The sequence below is a fragment of the Natrix helvetica genome (genome assembly GCF_964273705.1).
Source record: "Natrix helvetica genome assembly, chromosome: 5".
Classification (NCBI taxonomy): domain Eukaryota; kingdom Metazoa; phylum Chordata; class Lepidosauria; order Squamata; family Natricidae; genus Natrix; species Natrix helvetica.
Genome location: NC_138551.1, coordinates 3,178,915 through 3,203,846, shown reverse-complemented (window position 1 = coordinate 3,203,846; position 24,932 = coordinate 3,178,915). Strand labels below are relative to the sequence as shown.

General features: G+C 46.1%; 1 protein-coding gene across 1 annotated transcript in view; it reads right to left on the bottom strand.

The window, feature by feature from the left end:
- Nucleotides 1-24,932, bottom strand: part of LOC309393790 (maestro heat-like repeat-containing protein family member 7) — a gene marked incomplete at both ends in the record, with an annotated part of 27,865 nt that extends 2,933 nt beyond the window's left edge. Inside the window, 12 exons of the mRNA XM_081956287.1 lie at nucleotides 1,602-1,757; nucleotides 4,874-5,050; nucleotides 8,966-9,106; nucleotides 9,286-9,354; nucleotides 11,158-11,266; nucleotides 14,313-14,450; nucleotides 16,895-17,091; nucleotides 21,363-21,512; nucleotides 22,117-22,226; nucleotides 23,348-23,480; nucleotides 23,861-23,968; nucleotides 24,864-24,932. Coding sequence (XP_081812413.1) covers nucleotides 1,602-1,757; nucleotides 4,874-5,050; nucleotides 8,966-9,106; nucleotides 9,286-9,354; nucleotides 11,158-11,266; nucleotides 14,313-14,450; nucleotides 16,895-17,091; nucleotides 21,363-21,512; nucleotides 22,117-22,226; nucleotides 23,348-23,480; nucleotides 23,861-23,968; nucleotides 24,864-24,932 — 1,557 coding nt within the window. The remainder of the gene's footprint in view (nucleotides 1-1,601; nucleotides 1,758-4,873; nucleotides 5,051-8,965; nucleotides 9,107-9,285; nucleotides 9,355-11,157; nucleotides 11,267-14,312; nucleotides 14,451-16,894; nucleotides 17,092-21,362; nucleotides 21,513-22,116; nucleotides 22,227-23,347; nucleotides 23,481-23,860; nucleotides 23,969-24,863) is intronic.

Here is a 24,932-nt window from a genome sequence, read left to right as displayed (position 1 = left end):
GTGGCCAAGGGTTAAGGCAGGACTTCCCTCAGACCCAAACTCCCTCTCATTATATCCTTCCTTCCTTCTCTTCTGTTTCCTTCCTTCTCCATTCTCTTTTCTTCTTCCTTCCCTTCTTTCCTTTTTTTCCTTCCTTGCTCTCTTCCCATCTTCCAGTCTTTTTCTTATGTCTTTCCTCTTTCCCTTTCGTTCCTTCTCTTCTTTTTCCTTTCCTTCCTTCTCCTTCCTCCCTCCCTCCCTTCTTTCCTCCCTTCCCTTCTGTTTTCTTCCTTCTTCATTTTTTCTTCTTCCTTCCCGATTTTCATTCTTTTTTCTTCCTTGCTCTCTCCCCATCTTCCCTTCTTTTTCTTTGTCTTTCCTTCTTTCCCTTTCTCCTTCCCTGTCCCTTCTTGGATGCAAATGGAAGGGGAAACATTTCCCCTTTTGTTTTACATTTAGTTTGTTTTGCTAGCCCTCTGCCAGCATAAACGGAGCCCGGGGGGGGGGGGGTTGCAGCTCCCCTGGACCCTGTTTTCATCCACAATGGCCTCCTGCAGCCTTCTGCCAGAGAAAATGGAGATCGGGGGGGGGGGGGCACACGGACATAGGGCTGCAGGAGGAGGAGGAGGAAGAAGAAGAGGAGGAGGAGGACGACAACAACAACAACAACAACTTTGGGCTCCTTGGTGCTCTCTGAGCTTGGTTGTTTTCTTGCAGACGTTTCATGACCCAACTAAGTAATTTCATCAGTGTTAGAAGGGAGGAGGGTTTATACAATACAATAACAGAGTTGGAAGGGACCTTGGAGATCTTCTAGTCCAACCCCCTGCTCAAGCAGGAGACCCTGTACCATTTTAGACAAATGGGTATCCAACATCTTCTTAAAGACTTCCAGTGTTGGGGCATTTACAACTTCTGGAGGCAACTTCTGTTCCACTGATTAATTGTTCTCACTGCCAGGAAGTTTCTCTTCAGTTCTAAGTTGCTTCTCTCCTTGATTAGTTTCCACCCATTGCTTCTTGTTCTACCCTCAGGTGCCTTGGAGAATAGTTTGACTCCCTCTTCTTTGTGGCAACCCCTGAGATGTTGGAAGACTGCTATCCTGTCTCCCCTAGTCCTTCTTTCTCTTAAGCTAGACATACCCAGTTCCTGCAACCGTTCTTCATATGATTTAGCCTCCAGTCCCCTAATCATCTTTGTTGCTCTTCTCTGCACTCTTTCTAGAGTCTCCACATCTTTTCTACATTGTGGAGACCAAAACTGGATGCAAATATTCCAAGTGTGGCCTTACCAAGGCATTATAAAGTGGTATTAACCCTTCACGTGATCTTGATTCTCTCCCTCTGTTGATGCAGCCTAGGACTGTGTTGGCTTTTTTGGCAGCCAACACAGTTTGCAGGGAGTAGGGAGTAGGAAGGAGGAGGAGGATGTCAATGACTACAAGATCCTTGACCAACGGAAATTTTGGGCTCCACAGTTTTCCTATTTCGGGGACCTCCCATTTGGGGGAGTTTCTGCTGTTTCTACAGAAGCTGCTGTGAGATTGGAAGTCGGAAGCAGCCTATGAATGAGCCAAGGAAGCTCCGTTTCTTAAAACCCAGTTGGTCTCTGCATCGTCCTACCTGGGAGACAAGGCTGCTTTCGTCGTGCAGGTGGACCAAGAGTGGCACCAGGCTCTGGATGGCGATTTCCCTCATCTCGTCCTTGCCTCTCCTCTTGATGTGGTCAAAGAGGCCGGAGAAGGTGGAGACGGCTCCTAGCCTCACTTTGTTGGAAGCCTGTAGGAGGCGGGAGATGTCAATATGAGCAGTCCTCGACTTACGGCCATCACTGAGCCCAACATTTATGTTGCTAAGTGAGATGGTTGCTAAAAAAGTGGAGCCCCTCCTCCTCCATTTTACAACCTATCTTGCCACGATTGTTAAGTGAACCATGCCACTTATATTCATAAGACAGTCGTTAAGTGAATCTGGCTTCCTCATGGACTTTGCTAAGGGGATCACATGATCTCAGGACACTGCAACCGTCCTAAGTACATGCCAGTGGCCAAGCATCTGTATTTTGATCACATGACCAACGGTCGTAAGTGTGAAAAAAAAGTTATAAATCACTATTTTTTCAGCATTGTTGTAATTTTGAACAGTCACTAAATGAACGGTTGTAAGTTGAGGACTAGCTGTATTAATCTTACAACCGCTCGGTGATTCCCGCAAGTGGAGAACTATTGAAAAAAAAGCAGATATCGACAAAAACCTAGAATAAGACTCAAATGCAATTCAGATATTTTGGAGGAAAACCGTGTAGGCTCCCCACTTACGACCGCAATTTGGGACTGGAACTTCAGTGGCTCAGCAACGTGGTTGTTAAGTGAGCCATGCCAGAATTTACAGCTTCTTTTGCCATGGTTGTTAAGCGAGCCATTGCAGTTGTTAAGTGAATCACACAGTTGTTAAGAGCACTGTGCAGTTATTAAGTGAACTGTGCAGTTTTTAAGCGAACCTAGCTTTCCCCGTTGATTTTGCTTGTTGGAAGACGGCTGGGATGGTCGCAACTATGAGACACTGCAACCGTCATAAGTCCATGCCAGTTGCTAAGCTTCTGGACTTTATTTATGTGACCATGGGGATGCTGCAACGGTCATAGGTGTGAGGACTGGTTGCAAGTCCATTTTTTTCAGGGCCATAGTAACTTTTAACCTTTGCTAAAAAATGGTTGTAAGTTGAGGATTGTAGCCCACAGCAGCCAAAAATCGCTCCCAGTTCTGTTTTCCAGATGGTGGAAATTGGAGGCGTATTTTGCTACCTCAAATTGACTCAGTGCTAGCTATCAGTTCCAAAATGATCACGTTTTGTCCCATTTTACGACCTTTTCCCCCAGAGTTGTTAAGCAAATCATGCCGTTGTTAAGTGAATGGCTCTTCCACTAACTTTGCTTGTCGGAAGGTCGCAAGAGGGGATCACACAGTGACCCCGGGAAATCACAATTGCCGTAAGGACGAGTCAGTCACCGAGCGTCTGAATTTTGATTGCGTGGGGACCCTGCAATGGTCGTCGCAAGTGTGAAAAAACGGTCATATGCCCCTTTCGTTCAGTAGCATAACTTTGAACACCCACTAAACCAGGGGTGTCCAAACTTGGGAACTTTAAGACTTGTGGACTTCAACTCCTAGAATTTCCCAGCCAGCTATGCTGGCTGGGGAATTCTGGGAGTTGAAGTCCACAAGTCTTAAAGTTCCCAAGTTTGGACACCCCTGCACTAAACGAATGGTTTTGAAGTCCTGTAATTCAGAAAGTCACAACAGTGTTCAAAGCGTTGAGCCTTTGCAAGACCTTTGAGCTAAAATTTGGCAGGATTGCTGAGGTCCATAAAAATGTTTTATTTCCCCCAGCCCCCCCAGACTGAAACTACCGTTAATACCTTTGTGTTAAACTTTAACAACTTCAGGGAGTCAGACAATCATTGCAAAGGTCTTTTTTTTAAAGCTTCTTGGATTTTATAAATTATAGCAAAGTGGTTTGTGCCAAAGTTTTGACCTGATTTATTTAATTGTAGGTTAAAAGCAAACCATTCAAAATTTACCGTTTTCCAGCGTAATTTTTTTTTCTCGATCAAATTTTTGATTTTTTTATATTCTTTATACATATCACTGCGTGAACGGTGTGGTAACTGGGTACCATACATTTCAGTACACATAAACATAATATTATTGTTCCTAAATATTACATTTCATTTCCATTGTTTCATATTATTTATTCCTATCTTTTATTATCACCCTTCCTTTCTGAATCATCTTTCTGTCCTTTTGTATATCTTCACATATTAATATATATAGTTATTATTCTTTCCCACTATTTTCTATCTCTATTTTAACTTTTTTCCCCTTTCATATGCCCCTTTGACTTACAGTAATTCATTCAGTGACCATTCAAAGTTACAATGTCATTGAAAAAAGGGATTTGTGACCATTTTTCAAAAAAAGGGATTTGTGACTGTTGAAGCATCCGATGTCAATTCTCCGTGTCGACATTTCACGCATACCGTTGGTGGATCTCAGATTACAGTAGCTGGTTTGAGATGGGTGTATTTATTGGGTAACGTGATTTATGACACAGACTGAGGGGAGAAAAGGAACAGGGGCAAAGTTGAGAAGCAGATAAGGAAAGCAAAAGAAATGGCTGCGAATAAATCTTGCCTAATGAATAATGCCTAATGAAGCTGTTAATAAATCACTGGTTTTTGTATTAAAACATTGGCTCGATTATTATGAATCATCTACGGCATCGTTAGGAAACTTGACAGACAGCCATTTCTCTGCATGATCAAAATTAAAATGTCTGGCAAGTGGTTCATATTTATGGCTGTTGCTGCGTCCCCTTTTGCGACCTTCCGACCAGCAAAGTCAAGGGGGAAGCCAGATTCACTTAATGACCATGTTGCTAACTTAACAACTGCAGTGATTCGCTTAACAACTGCAGCAAGAAAGATTTTCAAATGGGGCAAAACTCCCTTAAGAAATGTCTCACTTAACAACATAAACGTTGGGCTCAATGATGGTCATAATTTGAGGACTAACTGTATGTGGGTTGGATGTGCCTTTTCGGGCTCTACTGGACCTGGGTAAACTTGTTTCGGGAATTCACCAAATGGTCCCTATGGGGAGAAGGAGACACCTGAAGTTCCAGCGTCATTTAGAATAACAGAGTTGGAAGGTCCCTTGGAGGTCTTCTAGTCCAACCCCCTGCTTAGGCCGGAAACATCAAAGGTGGCAAAAGGACCATCCTGAGAGAAAAACAGGAATCTGGACCACAACACCAAGGAAGTCCATTTTCCCCTTTCACCCCAAATCCTGCACCCTTTTGGTAGGTGGAGATGTCCAGTCGGAGTTCCAACTTACGTCGTCAATGAGAGGGAGGATTCGAATAGCCACGTCCAAAGCCACCAGGTTCGCTTCCTCGGGGGTCAAATTCAACAGGAGGCATGGAAGGAGTTTGAGGGCCTTCGCATTGATTTCTCGATTCACATCTTTTAACCTGGCCAAGATGTCTGGCAAGGCGGGTACCAGTTTTATCACCTGGAAGACAGAAAAGGATGGGCCAGGAATCCGTCAGCTAAAGAGGAGGGTCAAAACCAACACAGTTCTAGGCTGCATCAACAGAGGGATGGAATTAAGATCACGTGAAGTCTTAATACCGCTTTATAAGGCCTTGGGAAGGCCACATTTGGAATATTCGCATTCGGCTTTGGTCACCACAATGTAAAAAAGATGTGGAGACTCTAGAAAGAGGGCAGAGAAGAGCAACAAAGAGGATGAGGGGACTGGAGAATAAAACATATGAGGAACGGTTGCAGGAACTGGGGATGTCTAGTTTAATAGAAAGAAGGACTAGACATGATAGCAGTCTTCCAATATCTTAGGGGTTGCCACAAAGAAGAAGGAGTCAAACTATTCTCCAAGGCACCTGAAGAGCAGAACAAGAAGCAATGGGTGGAAACTAATCAAGGAAAGAAGCAACTTAGAACTGAGGAGAAACTTCCTGACAATTAATCAGTGGAACTGCTTGCCTCCAGAAGTCATGAAGGCTCCAACACTGGATGTTTTTTTAAAAAGAGATTGGAGAACCATTTGTCTGAAGTGGTGTAGGGTTTTCTGTCTAGGCAGGGGGTTGGACTACAAGACCTCCGAGGTCCCTTCTAACTCCGTTGTTCTATTCTATTCTAACTTACTTTATCAGAGTTACAACGGCACTGGCAAAAGTGACTTACGATCGTTTTTCACACTTAACGACTTTTGCAGCAGCACCCCTCCCCCACGGTCACGTGATTTGTATTCGGATGCTTGACAACTGACTCACATTTATGACGGTGTGCTGTGGTTATGTGATCCCCCTTTTGCGACCTTCTGACCAGCAAAGTCAAAGGGGGAAATCAGATCCACTTAACAACCATGTTCCTAATTTAACAACGGCAGTGATTCGCTTAACAAACGTGGCGAGAAAAGTCATAAGAGTGGGCAAAGCTCACTGATATTTCTCACTTAGCAACATGAACTTTGGGGCTCAATTGTGATCGTAAGTCGAGGACTACCTGTACCGAACCCCTCCATGTTTGACCGGCATGCAAGGTTCATGTCCATCAAATGGTGTATGTGAACACTGGAAGTCTTTAAGAAGATGTTGGATAGCCATTTGTCTGAAATGGTGGAGGGTTTCCTGCCTAGGCAGGAGGTTGGACTAGAAGACCTCCAAGGTCCCTTCCAACTCTACTATTGTATTGTATTGTATTGTATTGTATTGTATTGTATTGTATTGTATTGAAGGTACCTGTCATCACAAACTCTCACAAAATTTCAGAGAAATAACAGACTTCTTGGGAAAGGATAGTGAATTGAAGATGGCTTTGCAAAAGATTGGAGCATAGATCAAGGAACTGGGAGAAAACCCGACTCCTGTGTTGTGGCAAGCACATCTGGCAGCAGATTCGGACAGTGGGGAGGTTGGGGAGGAAGATGGGCCAGTCCTGGAGTCTGGGGAAGGCTCTGATGAGGGCTCTGTGTCGGAGGCAGAGATGGGGCCAGGGCCATCTGACAGTTATCAGCTGCCTTCGGAGCCAGACATCAGTGGGGCAGAAGAACAGCTGGAGCCTGTTCCCAGTGTGTGCATGGGCAGAGCTGCCGGACGAAGGGAACAGCTAAAGAACAGGGGGAGATTTGGGAGTAAGGCCACAGGTGGACAGCGAATGGCCCCTCCCAGAGGAAGTAAAAGAGGAGCGACAGGGGAGTGGAGTTTGCAGGAGACCATTAGTTCACTTAATTGGTTCGTGTCTCCTTGCCACATTTTGCAGATATCAGCCTGGCAGCTCTCCAAGCCAGATAAGATCTGTGATTGTAAATTCTCCCTCGAAAGACTTTGCTGGATGTGAATGAGCAGAATTCACTGTAAATTAATAAAAGATTTTTTTGTCAGGACAAGGAGTTTGCTTCACGCTCTTGGAACAGCTTCAGAGCCTCTCTGGATAAGGAGAAGATGCGAGATTGCCCAAAAGTGCTCCGGACAGCTATTCCTTATTAACTGACCACGGGACAGCATTTTCCTCTGGTGTGAGAGCTGAGAATTGATGGGATCAGCCCTTTTATTCACAAACACAGCAAAGTCTTTCAAACTTTGCAAACCTCACTTTCTAGTCACTTTCCGAAACTGCCTATGAACTATTCCAGACCTTCAGAACGGCAAGTTTGGGGGCAAAAAAATCTTCACAGGGTGAGTTCAACTTCAACTTTGAATAAAAGAATAATTCAGTGCAAGCTTAAGAATTCAAAATAATTTGCAATAAGCAGCAAAAGGCGAAATAAGATTTTGAACTAAGAACGTTATACACAGATTTGGGACACTGGCTAGCGCTGTATGATTTTGGAATTAACTACAGGTTGTCCTTGACTTATAACCATTCACTTAGTGACCGTTCAAAGTTACAATGGCACTGAAAAAAGTGACTTAGGACCAGTTTTCACACTTACAATCTTTGCAGCATCCTCTTGGTCAAGTGACTAAAATTCAGACGCCTGGCAACTGGTTCATATTTATGACCATTGCTGTGTCCCCGGGATTGTGTGATCACTTTTTGCGAACCTCTGACAAGTAAAGGCAAAGGGGATCCCAGATTCACTTACTATTATTAACTTTAAAAACTGCAGTGATACATTCAACAACTGTGGCAGAAAAGGTCACAGAATGGGGCAAAACTCACTTAACAACTTTCTGGCTTATCAACATACATTTTGGGATCCATTGTGGTCATAAGGCAAGGATGACCAGCATTGTTCTTCACCTGTAAGCAGACTCTTGCCAAAGTAAAGCTGACAACTTGCACCATTAAACATAGATTTTGGGAACTGTTAGGAAGGAACCATCTTCACCCTCATTCTCATACACAAACTGTCTAGACCAGGGATGTCAAACACAGATCACAGGCCAGATCGGGTCCGTGATGTGGCTGGATCCGGCCCACAATGTGGTCAGATTTTGTTCTAATCCAGCCTTACAGAAGCAAGAAACAGCCTTCTTGTCATGAAAAATCCTTATTTATTTATTGCATTCACACATCCAAAAGTCCATCAAGAGTCCTTCAAGGAGTTAACTGCAGTACAGACCTTAACAGTTCCTTGCGATAATTGTAAGGCCGTGAGCTCCCAGCCGAAAGGCTGAAAATTAAGTTCTGGCAAGCAGTCTTTGCAGCTTGAAACCCAATGAGAAAAATCTTCAGAAATACGAATGGTTGTCTCCTACGACCACCACTCCCCTTTCCTTCTATTTATTCCCCAGCAAGGGAGGAGCCATTCAGCGTCCATGGGTGCTTTGCTTCCCGAGTCAACTCCTTGTCCTCCGTTGTTCACCCCTCCTAACTGCTCTGCGCATATGTGCATCTGGAACAGGCCCCACTTGTTCTTCTGCCTCACTCATATTAGCCTCCAAAGGCAGCTGCCTCTCCAGTGGCTGGGAAAAGTTGGGCGGTCCTGCCTCTATCTCTGCATCCGACACAGAGCATCCATCAGTGCCTTCCCCAGGCCCCAGAACTGGCCCAAGTTCCTCCCCAATCTCTTCGTTGTCCGAGTCTGCTGCCAGCTCCTATGGGGCTGTCCTGGAAAATGTAAGGGGCCGACCCATGTCACTTCAGCCCGGTCTACCCAATGCGAAGAGGAAACATGCCATCAGTTTGTGGAGTGGCATCAAGCTGGCCATGCCCATCCAGTCGGCCATGCCTCCAATTGGCCATGCCCAGTGAGTGGCATCAAGCTGGCCATGCCCATGTAGTTGGCCATGCCCACCCAGTTGGCCATGCCCAGTCGGCCCACCGAGGTCAACCACACCCTGGTGCGGCCCTCAATGAAATTGAGTTTGACACCCCTGGTCTATTCTAGACTGTGCTGATCTCTTGATCTTCTGGAATGCAACCCCTCCCTCCTGGGAATCCAGACCCCATTCCGCCACACCTTCTCTGGATAATTGCTGAGGGAGAGCAGACCATCCATGGCCAGAGATCGGAGCTGGAACTGGTTTGCGCTCAGCAGCCTGCGGAGATACTGGATGAGGACTTCTTCTACATGCACATCAAAGGTCTTCTGCTGAAGAAGCTGGAATGGAAAAAGCCAAGATGACCCTGCCTGTTTCCCCAAGGTTTTGAAGGCAACATCATGGATGCAGGATAAAAACCTTTTGTCACCCTTTCTAAAGCTTGAACAGAATAACAGCATTGGAAGGGACCTTGGAGGTCTTCTAGTCCAGCTTTCTGCTCAAGAAGGAGACCCTATACCATTTTGGCCTCTGTCAAAACTGCCGCCTCACGCCTGCGCTTCGCAATCGTTCTGTGCCAGTCTGGACCCTACCGGGAGGGTGACAGGGAGGGTGAAGCTTGTGGGAAAGTGGAACTGCAGAAAGAAGCACGTCTCTCCGAGACTAGTCTTCAAGGCCATTTCCCTGGGAGAAGAAAGCAGCTGCAAAACGGCCTACGTTCGGAATGGGTCTCTTTCTTGCAGACTCCAAAATTAACAACAGAGAAGCCACAGGTAGATGTCGTATATGTAGGAGATCCCTTGCATCTGTTGTGACCCGCCAGCGGCCAGTGGATCTGGCAGCAGAGTCGGAGAGTGAGGAGTTTGGGGAGGAACATGGGCCAGTCCTGGGGACCTAGGGAAGCTCAGATGAGAGCTCTGCATCGGAGGCAGAGAGGGAGCTAGACAGCAGTGAGGCAGAGGAACAGCTGGAGCCTGTTCCCAGTGTGCGCATGCGCAGAGCTGCCAGGACAACTAAGAAAGCAGGGTCGACTTGGGAGTAAAGCCACACCTTGGAGGTGATTGGCCCCTCCCAGAGGAAACAAAAGAGGGGCGAAAGGGGAGGGGGCTTTTGCAGGAAACAATTCGTTCCTTCGGTCGTGTCAAGAGTGGAAACTACTTTTTGTGACTATAAGAGACCCTGTGCCAAGTTTTGCCTTGCCCTGTGTTTGGAAACTAGCTATCTGGCAACTCTCCAAGTGAGATAAGGTGCATGTGGATAAATATTCCTATGAAAGACTCTTTGCCGAGCCTTGCAGACTGTGAGTGAAAGGAATTTACAGTCGTGTAAATAAAAGAGGTTTTGTCAAGACCCAGACTCTGCTTCGTGCTTTTTAAGGAAGGCCTGGCTCAGAACAGTATCAGCGGGAATCAACCTGCTGAACATGTGAGGTCTTCATCCGCCACTTCATTGTTCCCATCTCAGAAATAATGGAGCATGTAGGGCAGGGGTGTCCAAACTTGGGAACTTTAAGACTTGTGGACTTCAACTCCCAGAATTCCCCAGCCAGCTTGGAGGGAATGGGGATTTTGCAGTATCCTTCCCCTGGAGTGGGGAGGGAATGGGGATTTTGCAGTATCCTTCCCCTGGAGTGGGGAGGGAATGGGGATTTTGCAGTATCCTTCCCCTGGAGTGGGGAGGGAATGGAGATTTTGCAGTATCCTTCCCCTGGAGTGGGGAGGGAATGGGGATTTTGCAGTATCCTTCCCCTGGAGTGGGGAGGGAATGGGGATTTTGCAGTCTCCTTCCCCTGGAGTGGGGAGGGAATGGGGATTTTGCAGCATCCTTCCCCTGGAGTGGGGAGGGAATGGGGATTTTGCAGTATCCTTCCCCTGGAGTGGGGAGGGAATGGGGATTTTGCAGTATCCTTCCCCTGGAGTGGGGAGGGAATGGGGATTTTGCAGTCTCCTTCCCCTGGAGTGGGGAGGGAATGGGGATTTTGCAGTATCCTTCCCCTGGAGTGGGGAGGGAATGGGGATTTTGCAGTATCCTTCCCCTGGAGTGGGGAGGGAATGGGGATTTTGCAGTATCCTTCCCCTGGAGTGGGGAGGGAAGGGGGATTTTGCAGTATCCTTCCCCTGGAGTGGGGAGGGAATGGGGATTTTGCAGTATCCTTCCCCTGGAGTGGGGAGGGAATGGAGATTTTATAGTATCCTTTCCCTGGAGTGGGAAGGGAACGAGGATTTTGCAGTATCCTTCCCCTGCCATGTCCACCAAGCCACACCCACGAAGCCACACCACACCCATCAAGCCACGCCCACAGAACCGGTAGTGAAAAAAAATTGAATTTCACCACTGGGCTGGACTGGCATTAAGGCAGAACGGAGCTCTTCTGGACCAACACGAAGCTTACCTCCACCAAAAACGTCATCGCGATGATATGCACTTTGTCTTCCTTGCTGTCCAAAATTCTCATGAGGTAGGGGAGCATATGCTCGCACCCCTCATTTCGTATGAGAGCTCTGTGGTAGGGAAAGAAAAATATGGATTACCAGGAAGTGGGGCATCCAGAGGGGAACACAGGGTAGGCATCACACATAAAGATCAGACAGAACTTCAGTCCTTAAGAGTAGGAGAGAGGGGAAGGAGGAGGAGAAGAGAGGAAGAGGGGGGGAAGCGAGGGGAAGAAGAAAAGAGGAAGGAGGAGGAGGAGGAGAGAGGAGTGGGGTAAAGAGAAGGGAAGAAGAAAGGAGGAAAGAGAGAAGGAAAGAAGAAGGCAGAGAAGGGAGGTTCAGAAGAGAGAAGGAGCAAAGTTGTTGCAAAATAAGATGAAGGTATCGGGTGGCAAGAAAGTGATCCAAAGTATATATTTGTAAGAAAATAATGATAAATATTAATGATGAATAGACAAATGTTAAAAGTAATTATAAGAGTGTATACTTGTGAATGAATTTGAAAGAGTTAAATAAAAAACTTCCTAAAAAAAAGACAAAACTTCAGTACTACCACCATAATTACAAGAAGGGAGAAACAGAAACAGACTTACAGTGGGTGTGTGGGGTCTCTCACAATGCTTTGAGCTGTAAGCACATGCTTATAAGCAACATCCTGAATGACAGCAAGCAAGCTTCCTATAATCTTCTCCACTGTCCTCACCACTCTCTGTAGGGACTTTCTATCTAAGGCGCTGCTACCACCAACCAGAGACGCAGATTGTTAAAATTTAATACTGCTTAATTAAGCTACATTAGACAGTGTGTTATCCTTTTTTTAAATTTTCTTTTAAGGATGGAACTTTTGCAAATGTTCTCTATTCTTTAAATTGAACGGATTAGTTTTTCTTCTATTACTTTTTATATTCTTTTTTATATATATATCTATGGATTAAAATCTTTTCCTTATTTTTATAATGCTGGATTGGATTTATTTATTTTTTGCTCAATTTAAGAATTTTGCTTTCTTTAAGCCTGGAATATGAAGAAGATATAAAAGGAATACAAGAGGGCTGTAATAACAGAGGGAAAGGAAGTAACACTGCTACTTGGAGGCTGGAGGCTTGGAAAGCTTGGAAATATTGTCTATTCCTTTTTCTCTTTGATCATTTGACTTTGCATTTCAAGGTTCCTCAGCTTGTTCACAGAGAGTGATAGTGAGAAGAACATGGGTTGTTTATACAGGTACTTTTCAGGAGCTTCATTGGCAGTTGGAGTGGAGTGAAAACAAAGCCTTGTCTTGAAAGATTATAAATGAACTTGCTTTAAATTTAATAAAAAGTTTTGAATGCCAGAGTGGCAGTGTTTACAAGTTGGAAGAATGGCGCAACATGAAAAAGAAACCTTAACATTGCAAAAGTTTATCTTTTGAAATTCAAAAATTATTAGAAGTAACAGAGGGAATTGAGAAGAGATTGAAGAACATAGATCCTAGAACAACAAAATTTGATGGAAAAATTGAGGATGTTCATCAAATGAAGAAAGTGGAGGTCAGAGTTCTAAAAACTGAAGGAAAAAATAAACAAAGAGACAAGAAAATTGTTGATACTGACAGTGAACTGAGCGTGGTTGGAAATGGAAAGAGTGGAATATGGAAAGGGGAGATAGATGGACAGGAGCTCTACCCCAGATCTCAAAGTATAGAAGAAGAAAAGAGAGAAGAATTGATGGAACTAAGGGGAGAAATTTTGTCAGAAGCACTAGTGATAACCAAAGATAAGCTGATCGAAGAAGTAGATGGAGGGTTTTGTGCTAATACAAGATATGCAATAAGCAATAAGTTGTGAAGAGAAGTCCATACAAAACTTACTAAGGAAATAACCAGAATACTAATGCCACAAATGGCAAGAGACAGAAGACTGCACTATTACTGGAAAGACACAGGTTGATGTAATGAAAGCTTATAATAAAACATTACATCAAATTTAGTTAAATTTAGAGCATTATGTATAAAATGAAGTGATAATGGATACAGTTAAATAATTGATTGATAATGATAATAATATTTGTGTGTGTGTATGTGTGTGTGTGTGTGTGTGTGTGTGTGTTGTATTTGTGCTGATAAATAAATAAAGGGAGACTAGTATAGATCCATTTCGAGCTATTTAGCTCTCATCAGCTAGCCATACCCTTATTGGGAATTAGCTGATGAGAGCTAAATAGCTCAAAATGGATCTGTACTAGTCTCCCTTTATTTATTTATACAACACAAATATAAAAAGGCAACATTAAAAATAAAAATATGGTTTTCTGCCTGGATGGTTTTCTGTAATGAGCCGAAGGACAGAAAGGGGGAGTAGTGAGCTCCCTCCCATATTTGGGCATACCAGGGGTTGTCACACACACACACACATACATACATACATACATGCATACATACATGCATGCATACATACATACATACATACATACATACATACATATTGGTTTGATAAGAGGAAATTTGATATAAATTGCAAATGGTGACTATGAAACTCTGTTATTAAATATAACCAATTTTTATATAGAACATGTTATAAAGATGTTACTGGATGATATTGGGAAGAGCTAATGGAATGCCATTATGTAGTTTTGCTTTAAATTTGGAGTATTTTATATAAAAGGATGTAAAAACAATTATAGTCAAATGAAGGTTGAGGTATGATGTTAGTAATATATATATAAATATAAATATCCTTGACTTAAAATATATGATTTGATATGAATTGTAGGTGATGACTGGGGAAGGATGCATGACTGTTTTTTGTAACCAAGCGACACACTTTCTACAATTTGTAATGGAAGATGGTTTTGTGTGTGTGTGTGTGTGTGTGTTTTGTCTGTTTGTCTTTATTCCAAAAACAATTCTTTTTTTAAAAAAAGATTGTCAGTTATCTGCACTCCCAGATACTTAATACTGTTGATCACCTCTACAGCTGGGTCCTTGGTACTGAGGGGAGTCGGACCATGCCGGTTGTGGCGTGTGAAGAGAGACCTGGCCTATAGACTCTCGCTGAGAGTTGGACACAACTAAATGGACCTCATCATCATGTTCTTCTTCTTCATCATCATCAGGAATAAAAATCTGGAGGCTTACTTGGCAAAGACGGTGAGTCCTTTCTGTTGGGTGGCCAGGTGACACAGGAGCTCGGATCCTCTCCGCTTATTCATAATCAGTGATTGGTCTCCACTGCTCACACATCGGATGAGGGTCTGTAAGGTCATTACAGCTGCCCTACAAGTAGAGGAACCCCCGGTCAGAGGTTTCCTCCTGCACCTGTTCGGGCGAACCGGTAGTGGCGGTGGTGCGAGGCTCCGCCCACCCACCCAGATGTCATCAAGGACCTTCTGCGCATGTCCAGGCAGGCGTGCTCCTGGTCCCCAACCGGTAGTGAAGAAAATAGAATACCATTACTGTCCTGCACCCCTTAAAGTCCCTTTCTTTTATTGGACCAAGGATCATCAAACGAGGGGAAGGATGTTTCGTGTGACTTCATTGAGTAAATCAAGCCATGATGGGTGTTGGACCTATACAATACAATACAATACAATACAATAGTAGAGTTGGAAGGGACCTTGGAGGTCTTCTAGTCCAACCCCCTGCCTAGGCAGGAAACCCTATACCGTTCCAGACAAATGGCTATCCAACATCTTCTCAAAGACTTCCAGTGTTGGGGCATTCACAACTTCTGGAGGCAACTTCTGTTCCACTGATTAATTGTTCTAACTGTCAGGAAGTTTCTACTCAGTTCTAAGTTGCTTCTCTCCTTGATTAGTTTCCACCCATTGCTTCTTGTTCTGCCCTCAGGTGCCTTGGAGAATAGCTTGACTCCCTCTTCTTTGTGGCAACCCCTGAGATATTGGAACACTGCTATCATGTCTCCGCTAGCTTCATCCTGGCTTCAACCAGGTGGCGAGACGAAGGCTGTTTAGAACAGTGTTTTTCAAGTTTAAGATATGTGGACTTTAACTCCCAGAATTCCTCAGCCAGCATCTGTGTGTGGACTTCAACTCCCAGAATTCCTCAGGCAAAATGCATGGACTTCCATTTCTAAATCACTGTTCGTCAACCTTATCCCTTTTAAGAGGTTTACATGCTGGCTGAGGAACTCTGGGAATTGAAGTCTACCCATATTGGTTAGGAACTCTGGGAGTTGAAGTCCATTCCTGCTGCCCGAGGAATTCTGGGAGTTGAAGTCCACACCTCTTAAAGGTACTGAGGCTGAGAAACATTGATTTAAAAATGGATTCTGTTTACTCTACTTAATACCCTTTCCATCCTCTTTTTCCTAAAGTCCAGCAAACTGACTTATTTATTTAACCCATTTATGAATTCCGTAAGGCAAAATGTTAACTCATTTTCCTTCCCTCCCACCCCCACAACACTTTTTACAAAAATTCAAGCTATACAATACAATACAATACAATACAATAGCAGAGTTGGAAGGGACCCCGGAGGTCTTCTAGTCCAACCCCCTGCCTAGGCAGGAAACCCTCCACCATTTCAGACAAATAGTTATCCAACATCTTCTTAAAGACTTCCAGTGTTGGGACATTCACAACTTCTGGAGGCAATTTGTGTTCCACTGATTAATTGTTCTAACTGTCAGGAAATTTCTCCTCCGTTCTAAGTTGCTTCTCTCCTTGATTAGTTTCCACCCATTGCTTCCTGTCCTGCCCTCAGGTGCCTTGGAGAATAGCTTGACTCCCTCTTCTTTGTGGCAACCCCTGAGATATTGGAACACTGCTATCATGTCTCCCCTAGTCCTTCTTTCTATTAAAACTAGTCTGAAAGAGTTTCAAAGTTTCATCCATCCTTTTTCTGGGCAGGAAAGTGCGACTGCTTTTAAATGAGCTAAAAACAGGGGTGTCAAACACAAGGACTGCGGGCCGAATCCGGCCCATGGGGTGCTTACATCTGGCCTGCGGACCACCCTGGAAACAGTGAGGGACTGGCCTGTGGTTTTTCTTCGTTTTCACTGGCAGAGGGTTGCAGGAGGCCATCACAGCCAGAAACGGAGCTCCGGAGTCTGTTTTTGTTCGTAGAGTACTTGGGCTGCCGCAGACGGTGCTGACATGAGGGACATCGAGCAGGCCATGCCCGCTCTGGCCAGGCGCACACACACACACCCTGAGGTCAAACACAACCCTGATGCGGCTGTCAGGCCTGCAGCCATCTTTTCTTTTGGATCTTTGGCCAGCCACACTTTCTATTATTCTGCTATGCCTTCTCTATGGTGGGAAAATGGGAGGGGAGATTGTATGGAGTTAGATGATATGTAGCCATAACAACATTCTTTCTAGAAAGCCAAGGTCATCTTTTGTCTTTGCACCTCTGCACCTGACCGGAATTGGATGGGAGGAAGCTGCCAGCGTAGCAGTGGGAGATTGGACCATGGGATGGACTTGTGGGTGTGGTGGGCAAGATCTTTAACTTCCAACTGGGAGGGGAAAACCGGGAAGCTTTCCGATTCGTGTTTTCCCAGATGTGCTAACATGGCTCTCTTCATCAATTGGGACTTTGAGCAATATTTTGCCTTGGACTCGGATTTACTTTTGGATCCTATTTGGAACCCTGACAGCGGCCCGCAATGAAATCGAGTTTGACACCCCTGATTTAAAGGTCCCCTCCTCCCGCTGCAAACTTCCTTGTGCAAAAGAAGAGAAGAAGAGGAAAACCTCAAAGGGTGAGGAGGCGTGGGGATTTTCTCCTGCATGGAAGTCCTCCAATAGAAGTCAACCTCCTGAGGTTTGATGTGCACCACGTAGGAGATCTGGCACAGCAAGGCGATGCAGAGGGTGGGGTACATCACTTTCAGGGCCTCTTTGCAGGCAGGGGAGGGATGCCTCAGGATCTCTTGAAGAGCCGCTGTGCCCTGAAAGGAAGAGAAGCCCAGCTGGAGGGGAACCCTGGAGTTTCCCTTGGTGGCACCTCAACAGGTATGGCTCATAGGGAAGGAAGACCTCCAAAGAACCAGAGGGTAGCCTAGGAGGGGAATCTTTGGAGCTCAGGGTTGAAGAGTGGGGTCCTTTGTGCTCTCTGAGATTGGTCATTTCCTGGCAGACGTTTCATGACCTAACTAGGTAACATCATCAGTGCTAGGAGGCAGGGGGTGTTAGGGGAGAGGAGGAGGAGAGGGAGAAGAAGGAGGAGGAGGAGGAGGGGAAGAGGAAGAAGAAGAACAACAACAAAGCAACAAGAGAAGAAGAAAGAAAGAAGATGAGGAGGAGGAGAGGGAGAACAACAACAACAACAAAACAACAAGAGAAGAAGAAAGAAAGAAGAGGAAAGAAGGAAGAGAAGAACAACAACAACAAAACAACGAGGAGGAGGAGGAGGAGGAGGAAGAGGAGGAGGAGGAGGAGGAGGAGGAGGAGGAGGAGGAGGAGAAAGCAGAGAGAAGAAAAGAAGGAAGAAGGAAGAGAACAACAACAAAAAAGAGAAGAAAGAAAGAAGAGAAGACAAAAGAAGAAAGAAAAGAAGAACAACAGCAAAACAACAAGGGAGGAAGAGGAGGATGACAACAAGATCCTGAGTATTTTTCTTGCAGACATTTCATGACCCAACTAGGCAACATCATCAGTGCTCAGTACCTGCATCACTAGCACTCATGATGTTCTCTAGTTGGGTCATGAAATGTCTGCCAGAAAAGAACCCAGCTCAGCGAGCACCAAGGACCAGATGGGGAAAACGGTCGTAAGTCCCTTTTTTCAGCGCCGTTTGTAACTTTGAACGGTCACTAAAAGAACTGTTGTATGTCGAGGACTACCAGTATTGACTGTGAAATAGTACAATGAGGCAAAAATAAATCTTTGCCTAGCCAGTGCCCAATGCAAGAGGACCAGAGTCTTGCTAACTTGGTGCTTGGCAATTTTACAAGAGACGTCTTGTGGCCTGTTGGCTGCCCTGTATCATAGGAGGAGGAGGCGTGGGAGTGAGGGTCAGCATCAGGGCAACCTGAGAGCTCCGAGGGGGAAGAGGGAATGGAGCTGGCAGAGAGAGGGAGATGGACGGAGGCAGAGCCTGGGCGGTTCGTCAGCCCTCAGATGGAGAATCAACAGCCCCCAGGTCTGGAGGTGGCTGACGAGGAAGAGGAGGAACAGCTGGGTCCAGTGCCTGACGTGCGGATTCACAGAAGGCAGAGGAGAGGAGAGCAGTGGAAATCTAGGGGCCGGTCCTTGGGACAGAAGAGCCACAGACTGCTGCTAGTGAAGCCCCACCCTAACTCTGGGGATAAAAGGCAGGGGGCGGAGATGAATAGATGGGACAGACAACTATTCATCTCCCTGCCGGACTGGATAGCCTGCGGTGAGAGAGAAACTTTTTGCCGGCGCTCCTAATAAAGGAATGTTTGAGTTCACTTCAGAGGGTTTGTCGTGTTTGGGGAGCTGGGTCAGAACAAGACGTTTCTCTTTTGATGGACAAACGACAGGCAAGATGGAGGGAAGGGCCAGAAGGAGGCCCCACCAGCCTTCCTGGACTTCATACGTACAGCCAACGGAGAGACAGTGGCCCTCATCCCGAGCTTGTCCAGGTGGAAGGGCTGCTGTTGGACAGTGTCCTGCAGGACAATGAGGATCTTGTAGGAGGTGCTGGTGAAGGACATTAGGGCGTGCCACATAGCCGAGGCACTGCTGCAAATCGGGAAAAAGGGGCTGTCAGATGGTGGGAATCTCGTTGGAAATCTGGTGGGGGGTCTGCATCTGTGGTGGGTTCAGCCGAACCGGTAGTAGTTTGGCGACCTGAGACGCTGGAACCGGCAGCGACCCAGGCCTGCCATGCCCCCGACCGGTTCTCCGGGTGGCGCCTATGGTGCCGCCATCTTGTTTTTTGCTTCTGCACACACGCAGAGCAATTCTTATGCCCATGCGCGGCGCACCCACAAGTGAACTGGGAGTAGTGACGGCCAGAACCCAGCCCGGCTCTGCATTCATGACGAGGTTTTTGTTGTATTCCCCGACTTACGACCGGGGATTTCGCCCACCATTTAATAGTTTTACTTCAAGGTTGCCAAACCAGACTCTTTCATCGAAATCAATGTTTCTCCACCTTGGCTACATGAAGGTGAGTGGACTTCAACTCTCACAATTCTGGGAGTTGAAGTCTGTCCATCTGGAAGTTGTCCTCATGTTGGGTGAGGATGTCTGGGAGTTGAAGTCCACTCATTTTCAACTTGCTACTGTACTGGGTGAGGAATTCTAGAAGTTGAAGTCCACCCATCTTCAAGTTGTCGCCATGCTAGATAAGGAATTCTGGGAATTGAAGTTCACCCATCTTCAAATGGCTGCCACGCTGGCTGAGGAATTCTGGGAGTTGAAGTCCATCCATCTTCGAGTTGTCGCCATGCTGGCTGAGGAATTCTGGGAATTGAAGCTCACCCATCTTCAAATGGCTGTCAGGTTGGCTGAGGAATTCTGGGAGTTGAAGTCCCTCCATCTTCAGGTTGCTGCCATGCTGGCTGAGGAATTCTGGGAATTGAAGTCCAGCCATCTTCGAGTTGCTGCCATGCTGGCTGAGGAATTCTGGGAGTTGAAGTCCGTCCATCTTCAAGTTGTTGCCATGCTGGCTGAGGAATTCTGGGAATTGAAGTCTGTCCATCTTCAAATGGCTGCCAGGTTGGCTGAGGAATTCTGGGAATTGAGGTCCATCCATCTTCAGGTTGCTTCCATGCTGGCTGAGGAATTCTGGGAGTTGAAGTCTGTCCATCTTCAGGTTGCTGCCATGCTGGCTGAGGAATTCTGGGAGTTGAAGTCTATCCATCTTCAAGCTGCCAAGGTGGAGAAACACGGCCTTAAATCTTTAGCCTCACTGAAATGTCCTCAATAGGCCATCGGAGGAACGCGACCTACTCGGAAGGTGAATCCGCAGGGATGAAGGGATCGGCTCCCAGCCAAGATCCATCAGGCACTGCCTTAGATCTTACCAGTCACATTGGAGGGAGCAATTGAGGAGGGTCCTCACAACTTCTTCGGGGTGGCTGGTGCTGATCAGCCGGAGTAGCCGGAAGAATTCATGGCGGGCATGAGGGTCCGTGATTTGACCCAAGGAGGAATACATGAATTTGACCATCTTGGGCACCTGGGAAAGAGGGTTGGATGATGCCTCTGCCTGAGACAGGCAGTCCTCGACTTATGACCACAACGGAGCCCAACATTTTATGACCTTTCTTGCCCCAGTTGTTAAGTGAATCACCACAGGTGGTAAATTAGTAATACGGTTGTTAAACAAAACTGACTTCCCCATTGACTTGGCTTGGCGGAAGGGAATTGCAAGACCCCGGGACCGTCATGAATTTTGACCACGTGACCGCAGGGAGGCTACAGCAGTTGTGTGAAAAAACAGTTGTAAGTCACATTTTCAGTGATGTTGTAACTTTGTAACGGTCACTAAATGAACTGTTGTAAGTTGAGGACTACCTGTAAACCATCCACCCATTTTTTCACTGCTGGATTCTTCACAAGAATTCCAGATAATTGTGCGCTTCTGCTAAAACTTTACTACAGGTAGTCCTCAACTTACGATTGCAAATGGGCCCAAAATTTCCGTTGCTAAGCGAGACAATGGTTAGGTCAGTTTTGCCCCATTTTGCAACCTTTCTTGCCACATTTGTTAAGTGACTCCCTGCAGTCGTTAAGTTAGTAACACGGTTGTTGAGTGAATCTGGCTTCCCCATTGACTTTGCTTGTCAGAACGTCGCAAAAGGGGATCACGTGACCCTGGGACATTGCGACCGTCATAAGTATGAGTCAGTTGCCAAGCGGCCCAATTTTGATCATGGGACTCTGGGGATGCGGCAACGGTTGTCACTGTGAAAAACGGTCCTAAGTCACTTTTTTTCAGTGCTGCTGTAATTCTGAACAGTCACTAAACGAACGGTTGTAAGTCGAGGACTACCTGCATTAAACAGTCCTGAAGTACAGGTCCCAGACAGAAATCAGCTAAGCTTGTCTGGATGTGTGACGTCAATCAGGGTCAGGATTTTTCATTAGTAAGCAAAACGATTGTTAAGAGTGTCGCACCCTGTTTTACGATCTCATGCTGTTGAACGAATTACTGCACTAGTTAAGTGAATCCTGCGGTCGTTAAGCACGTGACCTTGAATGTCGTAAGTACGAGGACCGGTCCAACCACCACCAACCCATCTACCTTCACAAAATTGGACCTGGGCTCCCTCAGCATGGCTTTAAGCATTCGGACGGCAGCTTTTGTGCTGTGGATAGTGTCATCTTTCATGCCTCGGAGGGCAGCCAGAATTAATTGCACTTGATCGTCTGCACGCAGGTATTTTTTAAATATCTGGAAAGAGAAAGAGAGTAAAGCCCCAAACCATCCTCTTCTTTTAGCCATAATCCCTTTCAGGGGTGGAGTCTGGGCAACGGAATGGAGCTAGCAGGGGTTTTTACTGGCCAGCTGCCCTTCCCTGTTGCCAATGCGGAGTTCTATTAGGCAGATACATTCTCAGTGTGCCCAGAGAGAGAAATATCTGCCTCTGCCTAGGATTGAACTCATAGCCTCCTGACTGTGAGGCGAGAAATCCACCTCTAGCCCACTGCACCCCTCTCTCTCTCTCTCTTTCCTCTTCCTCCTTCTTTCCCCATAATCCCTTGCGGGGTGGAGTCTGGGCAACTGAATGGAGCTAGCAGGGTGTTTTACTGGCCAGATGCCCTTCCCTGTTGCCAATGCGGAGTTTTGTTCGGCAGATAAATTCTCAGTGTGCCCAGAGAGAGAAATATCAGCCCCTACCTATAGGATCGAACTCACAGCCTCCTGATGGTGAGGCGAGAGAGCTCCACTTCTAGGCCACTGTACTACTCCCAAAGTGAAGCCCAAAATGCGGCTAGCAAATCAGTTCTCTGGCCGACGAGAAACATCCAAATTTTCCTGGGAGAAGGAAAATTACCGTGGCAGCCATGCTCACATCCGAAAACCAAGCCAGCCAGAAAATCTTCTCTTCTTCCCATTCCTTTAGAAGATCTAAAAATTCTGGACTATCTTCTGTCCTCGTCAGACCTCGGGGAAAGGAACACACACAAAAAGGGAAATATTGTCGTTTTTGTTTTCCAAACTCAGGTAGTCCTCGATTTACGACAGGTCACTCAGCAACCGTTCAAAGTTGCGACAGACCTCTCCCCCAAAAGGTACAGATGGTTCCTGGACTTACAGCAATGACTTTAGTGACCGTTTTGAAATTATAACAGTGCTGAAAAATGTCACCTGATCGTTTTCCATGGCAGCGTCCCCCTGGTCATATGATCAAAATTTGGGGGAAGAGGGGGAGGAGCCATAGCAATAGCCCTTAGACTTATATGCCGCTTCACCGTACTTTTACAGCGGTTTTACAGAGTCAGTCTCTTGTCCCCCAACAATCTGGGTCCTCATTTTACCGACCTGGGAAGGATGGAAGGCTGAGTCAACTTTGAGCCTGGTGAGATTCGAACTGACGAACTTCTGACAGTTGGCAGAATTAGCCTGCAAAACTGCATTCTAACAATTGTGCCACCACATGGGGTCCTTGGTGCTCTCTGAGGTCAGTTGTTTTCTTGCAGATGTTTTATGACCCAACTAGGTAACATCATCAGTGCTAGAAGAGAGGAAGGGGGGGAGGAGGACGAGGAAGAGGGAGGAGAACTAGAATTCTGGGGGCCTTGGTGCTCTCTGAGGTCAGTTGATTTCTTGTAGATGTTTCATGACCCAACCCTGGTATGACCAAATATGGGAGGGAACACACTGCTTCCCCTTTCTGTCCTTCGGCTCACTCCAGGAGACCATCCAGGCAGAAAACAATATTTTTAATGCTGCCTTTGTTATATTTGTGTTGTATTTGTGCTGATAAATAAATAAAGGGAGACTAGTATAGATCTATTTCAAGCTATTTAGCTCTCATCAGCTAGCCCAGGTTATGTAATACAGCCCAGGTTCGAATCCCAGTAAGGGTATGGCTAGCTGATGAGAGCTAAATAGCTTGAAATAGATCTATACTAGTCTCCCTTTATTTATTTATCAGCACAAATACAACACACACACACACACACACACACACCCCAAGAAAATGTGATCATGGTACAAAAAGGTATTTCTTAAAGAGAAGCACCTGACCGTAGTCGCTGACCTGCCCCAAATGCTCCCCTTACTCTTTTGGTGCACGATCAGGGTGTACAGGCGGTGGAGTCCATCGGCTGCCCAGCAGGAGGCACTTTCATTGGGGTCACTGCAGGCCAGGATTAGCCCCCCGGTGATCTTCCCCAGCTTGATGACTTTCAGTCCCTAGAACGGGTGGGGAAGGTGGGAAAATGAGTGTGTGTATTATTTTATTCACGTATTTAATAGGCGCATTTATATAGGCGCCTCACACACATCTATTTATATGAGCTCTTCCTTATTTTGTTCCTCTGATTCAGGGGAAAAAAGGATATTTTTTGAGGTGTTTTAAGTTTAGCTGGCTGGGGAATTCTGGGAGTTGAAGGCCTTGCATGGTGGCTAGGGAATTCTGGGAGTTGAAGGCCCTGCGTGGTGGCTGGGGAATTCTGGGAGTTGAAGGCCTTGCGTGGTGGTTGGGGAATTCTGGGAGTTGAAGGCCAGTTGTGCCTCTTTGCTTTCCCCCACAATGCTGAGATTTAGCAAGAGCCTGGAAAAAAACAACTCACGTCTCTGGTGAAACAATGGTTGATGATGCAGCTGATGATCTTGGCAATTCGGGACAAGGTTTGTTCTCGTTCCTCGGGATTCGGGGAGATCATTCCTTGGGAGAGGAACTGGGAGGAAGGAAGAAAGGAAGGGAGGGAGGGAGGGAGGGACATAAGAATGAGAAAAGGAAGATAGGAAGGAAGGAAGGAAGGAAGGAAGGAGGGAGGGAGATAAGAATGAGGTAAGATAGGAAGGAAGGAGGGAGATAGGAAGGAGATAGGAATGAGAACAGGAAGGAGGGAGGGAGATAAGAATGAAGAAAGATAGGAAGGAAGGAGGGAGAGAGATAAGAATGAAGAAAGATAGGAAGGAAGGAGGGGGGGAGATAGGAATGAGAAAATATAGGAAGGAAGGAGGGAGGGACATAAGAATGAGAAAAGAAAGATAGGAAGGAAGGATGAGGGAGGGAGGCAGATAAGAATGAGAAAAGGAAGGAGGGAGGGAGGAAGGAGATAGGAAGGAGAAAAGGAATATAGGGAGGAAGGAGGGAGGGAGAGAGGAAGGAAGAATAAGGAAGTTAGGAAGGAAGGCGGAAGGAAAAGACAAGAATGTAAAAAGGATGGATGGTTGAATGAAAGGAAGTAAGATAAGAATGAAAAAAGAAAGGAAGGAAAATAAGAATAAAGGAGGAAAATAAGAAGGAAGATAATGAAAAAAGGAAGGAAGAATGAAAAATGGAAGGAAGGAAGAACCGATGGACAGACGGACGTTTCATTGGAACGCAAAACAGGTATGAATGATAATTGGGGGACCTGCCCCCAAAGGTCGCTCTAATTTCCCTGCCTGCGTCATCTCATCCCCGCAGCCATTTCCCCCCTGCGCAACCAGGCTGCGCCCCTCTAGCCAAGCCGGCTCAGATTGCGGTGGGCTGTGGGGGTTGGGGGGGGGGGTGTCTCCTCCTTCAGGGTCCTTTTCCAAAATATCTTCCTGCTTCCTGCCTTTGTCCAGGGGGAGGACACTCACCCTGAGGATGTCCCGCAGCAATGTGGCGTTGTAGTACTCGTCCTGGAAGCCATCTTTCCTACTGTCCAT